Raw genomic sequence first — 14451 nt, forward strand, 5'->3', positions numbered from 1 at the left:
TCGCTCGCAGGACGCAGGGTTATTAACTGTTCCTAGGATCAAAAAGATCACAGCAGGTGGAAGAGCCTTTTCTTTTAAAGCTCCACAATTGTGGAATAATCTTCCTGCCTCTATTCGGGACTCAGACACAGTCTCAATGTTTAAAACTCGATTAAAGACTCATCTGTTTAGTTTGGCCTTTGATTAATCTGTTACATATTTACTACATCTCGTATCTTTTCTCCGAGGTTCACCTGGAGAGTAATATTGCAGTCGGAACCTACAATACCAGCATCGCTGTTCCGACACGGAATGAAAGACTGGCGTTCATCAACAGACATTTACAGTGACAATATCATAACCCAGAACTTTCATTTTTACCTTTACTTAGTCTGATTGTGTGATTTGTGTGTGACTTGTGTATTTGTCTGTATTTTGTGTACTTTGTGTGTTAACGGGCCGCCCAATGGAGGATGGGTTCCCTTTTGAGTCTTGGTTCTCCCGAGGTTTCTTCCTATTCCCCACCATCATAGGGAGTTTTTCCTCGCCACTGTCGCCTTTGGCTTGCTCATTAGGGTTCTGGACCCATAGTATTGTTAACCTTTTAAATCCTGTAAAGCGCTTTGTGACAACATGTGTTGTGAAAAGCGCTATACAAATAAACTTTGATTGATTGATTGATTGTCTATTCAATCTGTGTTGGAAGGTGAGGGGTTAAGTTAACTGGAAGCCAGTGAGCCTGTGTCTCCCCTATCAGGACTGTGATGCCTCCGCAGAATGTTGGTAATTGGTGGTCCCGCTGTTCATTTTCATAGGGCCAGGCAGTTATAATTCAACCCAATACCAGTTTCAAACGACAGTAAAATTGACAAATCATATCTTCCCTCTTAGTGGGCAGGCTTAACTATATGATCATTTCCACCCGCTGTGCCGATGCTAGCTAGTGTTAGCGTACCACCACTAGCTAGTTTGTTTGTTGTGTGGTTTGAGGTCTCGATTCATTCCTTTGATACCCTCAAGTGCGTCGTTTACATATTCCGCTTCCGAGGAACACAGAGCTGTGGAACCTTATTTTGTTTGGAACTTTATTTTGCTTAAGAAGTTATCTAGTACAGATGTTATTGTTTACTGCATTTCTAAAGCTGTACTGTCATCTCAGTTTTTTCTTTATTGCAGTTCATCAGGAACAATCATCAGAAACAAATATTTTTCGGGGGGGAATGGAAGCGGGCCCAAGTTTAATGGTCACGGTTCGCTACTCACTGAATGTGAATGCCCACCGAGTCAAAGACCTTTTTTAAATAATTTTGAAGGGAGAATATCACCAGTAAATGGGTGCAGGCCAAGCATAACCTTTTTTAGTTCCTCAAGAGAAATAGGAGAAAACTGCTCTAAAACTACAGGTACAGCCACCTGAGGAACCACTGAAATATGTATAGAAAGAAGCAGAATATTACCTCTAATATCCCTGACTTTATCTACAAAAAACATTTCCACATCAATCCTAGAGCTCAGCACACTCTGGCCAACCCCATTTACGAAAAAATCTATAGTAGAAAACAAAATCCATTCATGCTCAACTCTCCTACGTGTTCTTTTTAAATGCTGAATATCCTCATTTATCCATGTGTAGTGTGTGGCAGAAACCAGGAAGTAATTTCGACTACACCACCCCCAGGGTATAAGCTCCCGAGGGAAAGTGAGTTCGTGGTCACAAACACCTCAAATTGATCACAACTACCAAGGTTCACAATGTACCCACTCAACAATCAGGTTCGTGCAATCAAGACAGAGACAAGGTTCTATCATAGGAATGTTTATTTACTATCAAATGTATCCAATTATACTTTTCAATATTCTATTAAAATGGTTGCGCCCACACACACTGACTCACACCTACTCACTCGCTCACTCACGCACTACTGTGGGTATGGTCGGGGTAGACCCACAGAATAATGACATAACCAACCTTACACAAACACAAATACTAAGAAATAAATCAAAACAGACAAGGGAGGGCTTACCAGAGGGAGGACCTTAGCCACGGAGTGGGTCACACGTGATATACACTGCACTGCACTGCACACCCAGGTGACACTACATTAACATAAGGGTGAACTCACGGACACTACCCACCACCACTGGCTTGGCCCCCCTACAGTTCGTCCCTGATCCTGCCCAAAGAAAAAAAATAAAAATATAATTAGCCCTGTACAATTCCCCCAAAGAATGGCTGAGCACATCAGGCCAGCAGTAAGGCAATTCCCAAAATACAGTGATAACACACACGCACAAAAAGTTGTACACTCAAATCAAATATCACATCCCAGAGAGCACAACAGGTATCACATCCCCCAAAAGGGCACAACAAATGCCCCAACCACCCCTCAGGAGGTATCCAGGGACCAAAGAAAATGAACCAAAAAGAAACCCCAACGGAAAAATAACTAACTCAAAACACAAACAAGGAAATAAACAAACCAAATCACCAAACAATAAATTCAATAGCAAGAAATTAATACCAACTTACACTCACACACGCCACCATACAACCTCACACGGACACACACACACACCAACACACGCTGATTATAGTTAGCCCCCACATGCTGCCGTATACTATTACAGCACGCGGCCTTGCTCAATGGAGTACCACCGTTTGGTGGGGCAAGCACAACGTGAGATTACACTATAATAAAACACAATAAAAGCAGAACAGCAGCCAGAGCAAAGCCTGGCACCGCAAAGCTAATTTTAGGCCTGGTAGTGGGAGGATGGGAGTCCAGTATTATTATACACCAAGCCCGAATACCCAACTGATCTCGGAGGCAACAGTCGCAAATGTGGATCCCAACCGCGGGGAGACAGTGAACTAGGTAAAACAGTAAAACACTCACTGATGCGGCACCCATATATCTGGCCAACCTCCTCCACCATTATGTCCCAACACATAGACTGCGTTATTCTGACACCGGTCTCCTTGTTGTCCCTAGATATAAGTTAAGCAGTATGGGGGTTAGTTCAGTGTGGCTGCCCCAACTCTTTGGAACTCTCTCCCGCCATCACTCCGTCTCTCTTCATCTCTTAATTCATTCAAAACACAACTAAAACTCACCTGTTTTCTCAATATTTTCACCTAAACTCTTCATCCTAGACTGGCTTCAATTTATTTTGTCTGTTTGTATTGGTGTTGACTGTTTTTGTATTGTTGTTTGTTAGTTTGCGTATTTTTTGTTTTCTACATACGGAAAGCGTCCTTGGGCAACTTGAAAGGCGCTATACAAATGGAACTTATTATTATTATTAGGTAAACCACTGCAAGGATTACAAGCGCGTAAACGCAGAGCGCAAATGGAACCCCGAGGAGCCGCTGCAGAACGACACAACCACTGAGTGAAACTCCCTCCAAGGAGAAACGTAGGCAAAACAAGAATCCCAAATGCGGCCTCGACAGAAATCGCCCACAAAGGAGCAACAGCAGCACAGAACCAATGCTGATGGCCAGACAGAACGGCGTAGGACAGCCAGAACGTGCGTCTGGCAGTGTCGGCTCCCGCTAATGTGGGATGACAAAACAACGTGATCAAGTAACCAATGATGCAGCGTGACTGCAGCACGCATAGATGTACCGAAGCACCACTACAATCTACCCCCTGCATCCTTTATCATTGGCCTGACGATACGACATGTATGCCACCACAACCAAAATGAGGTTACATCAAACGTTCGCCACATGAGGCAACCGATGAGGGTTGGAATGTTGTCCTGCAGTGGCCCGGGTGGTACGACATGACGGTAGCTCACCCCGACATGGGCTGCGACCTAGCGGCTGAATAGCTGACGGGCCCACAGCCGAGCTACTGGAAGGGGCATCCTGACTGTTACGACCCAGCTCCATGTCTCCCCCTGGGGCATAACCTTGGGGTGTGTGAGGCCCAGCTGGAATGTATGGGCCGATATTACCTACCTGCTCCCCAAGGAGGACGTCTTCCTCACTAGACAATTCACTAATCCCACTAGAGCGTAGCAGTAACAATTTTATGAAATTCTTTAATGATAAGATTGATAAAATTAGGGAAAAATTTGTAGTGCTATCTCAGAGCAAATGCACCTTGACAGCTGTCTGGTCAGCTCTGTTAGAATCCTTTTCCTCAATTGGTCGTGAGGAGCTTATTTCATTGGTGGAATCTGCTAAGCCCTCCACATGCATACTAGATGCCGTACCAACCCATCTACTTAAAGAATTACTGCACAGCAATGTAGAACCTTTGCTTACTATAATTAACTATTCTCTGAGCCTGGGCTACATTCCCAGTTCTTTTAAACTAGCAGTCATCAAGCCGCTAATTAAAAAACCTGGTCTTAACCCCCAGGAACTGTCCAACTATAGGCCCATTTCTAATCTGTCATTCATATCCAAAATTTTTGAGAAAGTAGTTTCTTCACAACTCTCCTCCTTCTTAAAGACAGAATATGTCTTAGAGTTATTTCAATCAGGATTTAGACTCCATCACAGCACTGCCCAAGTGCCCAAACGGCACTTACTAAAGTGCTGAATGATCTCTTAATATCCTCTGATAAAGGACACATTTCTTTTCTCATACTGCTAGACCTCAGTGCTACTGTTGACACCATTGATCATAATATTCTACTTAATAGGCTGGAGACACTCATTGGCATAAGAGATCAAGCACTCTCCTGGTTCAGGTCCTACCTGACAGATCATTACCAATTTGTACTAGTAAATAACAATTGCTTAGAGCATTCTAAGGTAAAATATGGTATCCCACAAGGACACCCCATATTATTCTCATTATATATTTTACCACTGGGCACCATAATTCGTAGGCATGGTATTAGCTTCTATTGCTACGCAGATGATACTCAGTTGTATATATCTTCCAATCTGGATGATCTCACTACTACTCTCAAGATTGAGAACTGCGTCCAGGACATTAAAAACTGGATGGCGTCTAATTTTCTTCAACTAAACTCCAATAAGACTAAGGTGCTGATTCTTGGGCCTAAAGCTGCTAGAAGCAATTGGGCTGATATTCCCCTTACCCTAGATGTTTTTTCATTAACACCTAAATCTACCGCAAAAAGCATGGGTGTTACTATTGATACGGATCTTCCATTTGACACACATATATGCAATGTCACTAAGGCTGCCTTTTTCCATTTATGTAATATCGCCAAGCTCAGACACTTGCTTTCATTAGCTGATACAGAGAAGCTGGCCCATGCTTTTGTCTCGTCAAGATTGGATTACTGGACCACTGTAATAGTCTTCTAATTGGATGCTCTAAACAGTCCATAAAGAAGCTACAACTTGTTCAAAATGCTGCAGCTAGAGTCCTAACTAAGGCTAGAAAATTCGATCATATTAGTCCCACTCTCGCAGCATTACACTGGCTTCCGATTAAATATCGAATTGAATTTAAAATTCTTCTGTTAACCTATAAGGCGTTAAATGTTCTTGCCCCACAATATCTGAGTGAACTCATTGCTTACTACAACCCATCTTGCCCTTTGCGCTCCCAAAATGCTGGATTTCTCCTAATTCCAAAAATTTGTAAGACTACAGCTGGAGGCAGAGCTTTCTCCTTTAAAGCCCCTCAATTATGGAATAGCCTTCCAGCTCCAATCCCAGATTCTGACACAGTTCCAATCTTTAAATCTAGACTTAAGACTCACCTATTTAATCAAGCCTTCAGCTAATATTCTCCTTATAAGGTGTGGGGCTCAGGGGCCCCCAAACGTTGAGATTTCTGGTAATCTGGGATGTTGATGCTGTCATCCAGCTGTGTCATGGCATCACTCAGTTGTGACAATGACTTGACTGGAAAGCAATTTCTCAGTGAGCCCTCATGAGTGTGGTCACCTCCAAACCAGGAGGCATCAAACATCAGTCAGTTCCGGCAGATTAACCTGCTAAATGTGAAAGGGAAAGTCTTCAATGTACCTGAAGAAAAACAACATGATAGACACATCTGTGCAAAAAGCCGGAATACCTGGGTTTTCAGGATGCTTAGAACACACAAGCATGATATGGCACCAGATCCAATCAGCCAGAAGGGAAGAAAGAGATCTGCACGTCCTCTTCCTAGACCTTGCCAACGCCTTTGGATCCATCCCCCATTCTCTCATCTGGACAGCCTTTGAAGTTTTCCACATCCCAAATTCCATGACAAATCTGGTGAGGAACTACTTCCAAGATCTTCAATTTTGTATTCATACTAAAGAATACACATGGTGGCAATCCTTGGAAGTGGGAATAATGGCTGGCTGTACCATCTCCACTCTAGCCTTCATTATGGCAATGGAGGTGATCATTAGAGCCTCCAAGTGGGTTGTGGGAGGAGAACGTCTGCAATCTGAACGTCATCTACCCCCCATTCCTGCATACATGGATGATTTGACCACCCTGACCTCAACTGTGGCATGTACAAAACAACTGCTGGGAAAACTTCAGGTCAACATTGACTGGGCTCGGATGAAGTTTAAACCCAGTAAATCCAGAAGCATATCTATCATCAACGGAAAACTTGTGGACCAGAGGTTTCACATTAAAGAGACACCCATTCCACTGGTATCAGAACTGCCTGTGAGGAGCCTGGGACGCCGGTACAGTGCTAGCCTCAAGGACTCTGACCAGGCTGACCAGCTGAGGAAAGAAACCATCAAAGCGTTGCCAGCATAGATAAACCCTTGCTTCCTGTGAAACTAAAATTGTGGTGCCTACAGTTTGGTCTGCTGCCACGCCTGATGTGGCCCCTGACGGTATATGAGATCCCCACGACCAAATTTGAGAAGCTGGAGAGGACAGTCAGTTCATACATTAAGAAGTGGCTTGGCCTCCCACGGTGCCTCAGCAAAATCAACTTATTTGGACATGATGCCCTGAATTTGCCCATCTCTAGCCTCACAGAGGAGTTCAAATGCACCAAGTGAGGCTAAACATGACCCTGACCGACTCCCAAGATGACCGGATTCAATTGGCCGCTCCCAGGGAGGAAATGGATCACATCTGAGGCCATAGAGCAAGCAAAATCTGTTCTTAGGCATGGAGACATCTTAGGCCAGGTGCAGCATGGAAGAGGTGGGATTGGGCTTGGGACAAGCCGACCCATGTGGCACAAAGCAACACCAACCCAGAAGAGAAAGCTGGTCGTGGCCGAGATGTGGCACCAAGAGCAGGCAGACAGATGCACAAAGGCAGTTTCGCAGTCCAAACAGGGCCAGTGGACTAGCTGGGAGTGCCTGGAACAAAGAAAGCTCAGCTGGAGGGATCTCTGGGAAATGGAAGGGAGCCAAATCAGCTTCATCGTCAGAGCCACCTATGACATTCTTCCAACACCCACAAACCTCAGCCAATGGTTTGGTGAAGATCCCTCTTGTGTGCTCTGTCAAACCCCTGCAACTCTGAGGCACATCCTCACAGGCTGTAAAACCAGCTTAGCCCAGGGCCGCTATACTTGGAGACACAACCAGGTACTACGACAACTGGCCATCACTTTGGAAAGAAGGAGAACTAGCACCAACACCATCCCTCCGTCAGTGCCTAGACACATATCCACCACAACATTTGTAAGAGCAGGACAACTTCCAGCAAAACCTGCAGCGAATAGGGAACCATCAACCCTGTTAGACTGTGCCCAGGATTGGAGAATGCAGGTTGACTTGGACAAGAGACTTCTATTCCCACCTGAGATTGTTACAACTAATCTCAGGCCAGATCTGGTCCTATGGTCAACCTCGCAGAAGTCTGTTTTCATTGTGGAGTTAACTGTACCCTGGGAAGGTGCAGTTGGTGAAGCATATGAGCAGAAAACACTCTGCTTAAGAAAATGAAAGTGAGAGGACAAGCCTTCCAACAAGCTGTCAAGTCACTATCAGGAGTGGCTGAACGGAGCAGCAACTGGATCTGGTTGAAAAGAAAGGACTGCAACTGGGCTGCAAGATGACCACCTAGGTGTAAAAGCAGAGGGGGGCAAATCTGGGACGCCAGATGTTGCCGTTGAGCCCTCTGGAGGTGTTGTGGGCCTTTCAACGAAACACCAAAGAAGAAGGGTGCCCACCTGAAGACCCCAGTAAAGCGATTACCCCTCAAGCCCTAACCCCTCATGTCATCAGGCGAGGGGGTACATCGGTCGCCCGCAGGTCCCTTGTGTTCAAATACCACACTTTGGTCGTTTGTGTCGTTTGAGAGATTAGACAAGCTCGAAAGATGTATTTCGCATTTGGGCGTCTGCTACCTGTTTGTTGTTGCCATAAAGGCAATCCCCGGCATCGTCTTGAGATCGCGGTGCGCGATTTCAAAATAAGAGCGGATAGCGTGATTGAAAAAAAAGATTCCTAAAAAAAAACCACTTTTCAAAACAGCTCGCGGGCCAGAAATAGATAGCCCGCGGGCCGCATGTGGCTATTTGAGTATGGGGGCTATATACCCATAACCCCACCCTCTGCCTAATTGGACCAAACCAATTACCGACTGGGGTGCGTTCATAGGGGTATGCAATAAAATGGCTTTAACATAAACACATGACAAATAATAACACATACAAAACACAGGTACCTTCAAACAATATTTACATGGACATCCATTTTGTATTATTTACCTTCGTGTACTCTTTTCCAAGGATGCTTCAGCTACCCCCCCCCCCCCCCCCCCCCCCCCTATGCTATACAGCCATGGGCTCTTCTCGCCTGCATAAAAGAATCCCTGAGGGGCACCCGCACTCCCTTGCATTTCCAACACAGGTAAGTATACATTTCTCCAGTGCACAACATGATTCATAAAACATATGACATTAATTAATCTAATCATAGAGTCTTTGCAATAATGGGGATGAGAGAGGTTCTTCTGACCTCATCACACCTCACCAAGTGCTGATTATTTAAGGGATTGTACTACCTAGTCCTATGAGCTAAACTAAATTGATATCCACACGCTCAGTCTTTATTGTCTATCTTTTTGCATGCTTCCACCCAAGACGATTGCATGCAAGCACCTACAAGCACCTGGGAGATGGTCTGGGTTGCCGGTGGATGTACTGATTCCTAGGTTGGATGTACAATTTCCGCAAGAGGACGTGCTGATGCTAGCTCCTGCCTGAGGCTCACCATCTACTCTGAAGGGACTGTGACTAATTGGTCGGGGAACAAGGACCTTAATTTTATCTGTAGAACCATCCTGCGCACCACAGAATTGTGCTAACGGGCTGCCCAATGGAAGATGGGATCCTTTTTGAGTCTTGGTCCTCCCGAGGTTTCTTCTTAATCCCCACCATTATATGGAGTTTTTCTTTGCCTCTGTTGCCTTTGGCTTGCTCATTAGGGATCTGGACCCATACGATTGTAAAGCTGCTTTGTGACATGTGTTGTGAAAAGCGCTATATAAATAAATTTGACTTTGACTTTAGACAGCTCTCCTAGGTCCGTGGGAGTTAGTTCTCCTGGTTGGATTAACCCCGGAGGGTTGTCCGGGGCATAGAGCCCCACCAGTTCTTTCAGCATGCTACGATACACATGCCTCACTTTCGTCGGGTCACCAACAGGGGCGATGGTATACACGGCCCCAGCCTCCAAAGGAGCCCCCACGTCCATATGTACCAGGACCCTCCACTGGTCTTGGATATTATTTCGACCCCTTACGCTGCAGTCGCGTACGTACACCAGCTGTCCTACTTTTAAAGCAGGGCTCCGCACCTGTGTGTCATGCTTATCTACACGGTATTCCACTGCCGCGGCCAGACGTTCCCTAGCACAATCAAACGCCACTTGGAAGTTGGGTCTGGTGTTCTTGTATCCAACCACACACTCTCCCCTGAACCGGCAGCCGGACTCGCCCGAGCAAGAAGTTCACTGGCAACTGCGGGTCCTGCCCGAACATCAGGAAGTGTGGCGATTCTCATGTGGACGGGTGCGGGGTGATGTTTTCCGATGGCTGGTTCAAGTGGGGAGGCTGACACTCAAGGGGCCTAGCCCAAAGTCCAGTATTATTATACACCGACATGACCACCGAGCGAAACTCTCTCCAAGGAGAAATGTAGGCAAAACAAGAATCCCAAACGCGGCCTCGAAAAAAATCGCCCGTAGATGAGCAACAGCCGAAAATACGGTAATTCTTTTAAAATACCCAACAGGCAAAGACTTGTCAAAACCTGTTTCTAACGTAATTAAGCCTGACTAAAGTGAAACATAAAATGAAAGTATGATGGTGACAAAACAATTCTGCCCGCAATGTCATTTCTTCTTCTAACACGATATCAATAAGACTCTTTTGATCAAGTCTACTGCTGCTGCAAATCTGCTTCATAGAATTGTACATTAGATGTTTCATTAAAGTCTGTGACATTTTTAATTAATTTCCCTCAGTGATTTCAAGCCCAGACACATTCTTGTCTGTTTTATTTATATTCTTAATGTACTTTACAACTGTGGCATTTAATACTATATATTTCCACTTGATTTTTATTGCTCAACAATAACACACCCCCAGAAGTGGCCCCATAAAAGAATTCTCCAAGAGCCAGAATAAAGTGGACTGAATGAGAAATAAAACGTTTCTCATAGATGACACATATGAGACAGCTATTAGCAGTTGATGTAGACAATGTCATTTTTTTATTGTGTTTTCCTGGACATTCTGTCATAGGATCAGCAAAATTCTCCCTAAGCGTGTTGTGACATGCCTCCGCAGGCATGGGAAGTCTTCTGAGCAACTTAGAAAAGACACACAGTGAAGCGCTGGAATGCACTAGAAGGCTGGACCTCGGGGTCTGCACACAGCTCTCCAGAGACGGGCCACTATGCTTATTGCATTTGAAATCATACCTGTGTTTTCTCTTTATAAGAGATCTATTTGTATTTGTGGTGGTTTGAGTCGTTAGTTATAAGTCAAGTGGCATTTCGTCTCCGTACTTCCAGCTCTGTGAAAGCAAGTCAGAAGCCCAGACAGGATGACGGAATTCAGTCACCCCAGCGACAACTGCACGGTCGGCAGCACGGAGCTGTACAGGTTTTATTTATCTGTGATGATAGTGGAGTTTATCGTGGCTCTTCCGCTGAACCTCTCGGTCATATACATTTTCATCTTTAAACTGAAGTTCTGGAAGTCTAAGAGCAACAACATATTCTTGTTCAATCTGGTGCTGGCTGACATCCTGCTGCTCATCTGCTTGCTGATAAGGACGGACACCTTCTGGAGAGGCGAGAGACGCAGCGGAAACAGCGTGATGTGCAGTGTTGTCCTCTTCTTGCTCTTCCTGAACCGAGGAGTCAGCATCACCTTCCTCACGGTCATCTCCATTGACCGCTACCTCAGCGTTGTGCATTCAGGTCTGAAGAACACCCTCAAGATTCGCCAGCGCTCCGTCATCATTTCCATCCTCATCTGGGCGCTGCTGCTCGTGCTGACCACACCGGCCATGCTGAAGACCTTCGACTGCTGCGACAGCAACGAGGACGGCAGCGACATCGAGGACAGCACTGTCACAGTGGTCTTCAGAGAACTTGTGTTTTTCATCCAGGTCCTGATCCCTTTGCCCATTCTCATCTACTGCACCACAAGGATCACATTGAAACTCAGGGAAAAGACAGTGGGTGACAGGACCAAGCTCCAAAGGGCGGTGTTTCTGGTCATCTCGGTTGTGTTGGTCTTTTCTATATGTTTTTTGCCATCTGCCATTTCAAGGACAGTGTTGCTGGTTATGAGAGCCAAGGAGTTTCCCACAGGAGAGGAAATTACAGTTCAAGTCTACGATGGCCTGATGTGCCTCTCTTATTTAAACTGTTTGCTAGACCCTATTGTGTACTGCCTGAGCAGCACAAAGTTTAAAAAGTTATATATATCTACTTATCTTTGTCATGGTAGGTCGGCCGGGAGGCCACCAGAGGGCACGTGTACCCACTCATGCACGGACACGACACACGTCTCCTTGCACTAATTCAGATTCAGATTCAGAAAACTATTCATCCCCGGGGGGCAATTGAGGTCAAGCCACTAAGCCACTACCCCAGTCACAATCACCAGACTACTAACATCTGTGCATGGTTAGTGTGCACCCGTTATTTTCTCACAGGTTGTGCAGTCCAGTGCTACACATTCCTGAGGACAACGCGCCTCCTACGCGAGTTACACAAGAGAGTTAGTCTTGATTAAACTTTTGTAGTTTGTTCTCTGCTCTTCGTGAGTTTTTCTGCTCTTTACGTTGCTTCTGCTTTTGTTCTTGCTTGTGTACTATCATGGATAATAAAGAGCATGATGTACAGCCATTGCCTCCGGCCGCCTCTATACCCCCGTCACAATCTTTCCTTTCTATTAAAAAAGAACACCATGCGAACCATGAAATATAGGAAGAAACACCATATATGCTGAACCCTATATTATCAAAATAAAACAAAGCATATTTTCAAAAATGTAGCAAGAACAATAGGTAAGCTCAAACAAGCCTACCTTTAAATTTTGTTTGATTCAACATTGAATATTCAGTCATTGTGATGTATCTTTGTTGTATATGCCATTAGAAACTGAAGCCAAAAATGATCTCAGAACAGTTGTTTGTTGGTTTAATTGTCTTTTTTAAATCTACGATAGTTATTTACTAAAATCACATGTTGTCTAGGTTTAACTGACCACTAACCATCCTTTTGAAGTTCAGTGCACCTTAAATACAAAAGTCTTTCCCAAAGGGAAGAACTCTACAGAACCTGATGAACAGTGATGACTTAGTTACCTTGAAAAAGTAATCTGATTACTGATTTCTCCTTTTAAAAGTAACTTAGTTACGTTACATATTACTTTATTTTAAAAGTAACTACGTTAGATTACAAGTTACTTTAGTAGTTACATTCAGCAGCAAAATAAGTTTTTCCAATATTCACTTTATTGGAAGTGCATTTTTAACAGTAATAATGTATTTCCTGATATTTAAATAATTTATCTTCTGACATTACGTTTGTGTTGCTGCGCTGTATTATTTGTAACTGTATTTGTAAATGTAACACAAGCGAACTATTCAGTCAGACAGCTATTTGTTGTGAAATGAAATACAATTACAATTTCAATTTTTTAAGTATGTTAGCCAAAATTCCAGCACTTTTCAAACCTGGAACACAATGCAACATTAAAATTCGTCAGGTAAATGTTCCTTCCCCTGTTTTTGAGGGGTATTTATTTACCACATATTGTTATGGAGAACATTGCACAGAATTACGTGAACACGCTCGCGCTCTCACAGGTTTGCGTGCAGCGTGCGAAGTCGAGCACTACGGTCAGATGCAAAAGTATAACTGAGCCAAGAGGAAAGCAAATATATATATTTTTACTAAGGAAAATAAAAATAGTAACGCACAGTTACTTGGATAAGTAACTTTAATCTGATTACTGGACTGGAAATAGTAACTCAAGATATTACTCGTTACTGAAAAAGTGGTAAGATTAGAGTAACGCGTTACTAAGTAACACGTTACTGACATCACTGCTGATGAAGCTCAGCGCTTTGTCCTGCTCTGTTTTCATCTTGTCCCTCATAAAGTCGCTGCTGGCTCCAGTTCTGACACCCAAGCCATTTCTTCCCTGTATATTCTGCAGTGGCCTTCCTGCAGAAGACAGCTCAAGTTTCATGTTTACATCAGTCTAAACTAGCATCGTCAATCACGAATGCTCACATCTAAAGACTGCAGTGTCCTCACCACTGTGAGACACCTCACGGATGAAGGTTCTCTCCGAGCGTCCACCGTCAGCTCGGTCTTCTCCAGGACACGAGAACCGTGGGAAAACCCGTCCGAGGTGCAAGTTGTCGCCTCAGCTTCCTTCTTTAACGCACTTCTGCTCTGTGACAGAGGAGCTTCTTTGACTGTATCGGTTTGAGACCAATGCAAGCACTGGATTTCAGCATCACTGCCATCACTGCTGGACCCAGCTGTGTCGTATATCTTAGCCAGGAGGCAGCGAGGCGTTCTGCCCCGGCCTGGTGCGCCGTCCCCGGCGTCGCTCAAAGGGTCACTGGCGTAGTCCTCATCTGACCAGTCCACATTCTTATCTCCATCATCTACTCTTGAAGGATTAGATGGAGGTTTGGGAAGTCTGTGACCCTGAGATACAGGATAATCCTCAGCACCGGTACTGTAACTAGAATAGCTACGGAGAAACAGCTGCTTGATTTCAGTACTGAGGATCAACCCATGTGTACTGCTTGGTGAGTCACTTCCTTTCAGTCACTCTGACAATGCGGTCGTTTACCTTTTTGAAGCTGACTCTTTCTTTAAGTGGGCCTGCCGTAAGGTCACTCTTATTACTGGACAGGCCAGTACAACTTTGATTGTGTCTGTTATGCTGTATATGACTTTCTCTCCTTTGATCACACTTTGATCGCTTTCTATTGGATCTCTTTTTTGTGAGTCACGTGAATCCATGCTATTCCTTACGCCTCCCTCTTTATCTCTGATCTCTGATCTCTGTTCAGA

General features: G+C 44.6%; 2 protein-coding genes across 5 annotated transcripts in view; one reads left to right on the forward strand and one right to left on the reverse strand.

The window, feature by feature from the left end:
* LOC143523382 (uncharacterized) overlaps positions 1 to 14451 on the reverse strand; it is a 35343-nt gene that overhangs the window by 13617 nt on the left and 7275 nt on the right. The gene's annotated exons all lie outside the window — the stretch shown is intronic.
* Positions 10578 to 12254, forward strand: LOC143523381 (12-(S)-hydroxy-5,8,10,14-eicosatetraenoic acid receptor-like). Its single transcript, XM_077017787.1, has one exon. The coding sequence runs from the start codon at positions 10944 to 10946 to the stop codon at positions 11928 to 11930; it is 987 nt and encodes a 328-aa protein (XP_076873902.1). The 5' UTR covers positions 10578 to 10943; the 3' UTR covers positions 11931 to 12254.

Source organism: Brachyhypopomus gauderio, chromosome 9 (genome assembly GCF_052324685.1).
Source record: "Brachyhypopomus gauderio isolate BG-103 chromosome 9, BGAUD_0.2, whole genome shotgun sequence".
Lineage (NCBI taxonomy): Eukaryota > Metazoa > Chordata > Actinopteri > Gymnotiformes > Hypopomidae > Brachyhypopomus > Brachyhypopomus gauderio.

Bases quoted from the DNA above. Each gene is read 5' to 3' on its own strand.
- LOC143523381 (XM_077017787.1), top strand. From the start codon at position 10,944: ATGACGGAATTCAGTCACCCCAGCGACAACTGCACGGTCGGCAGCACG.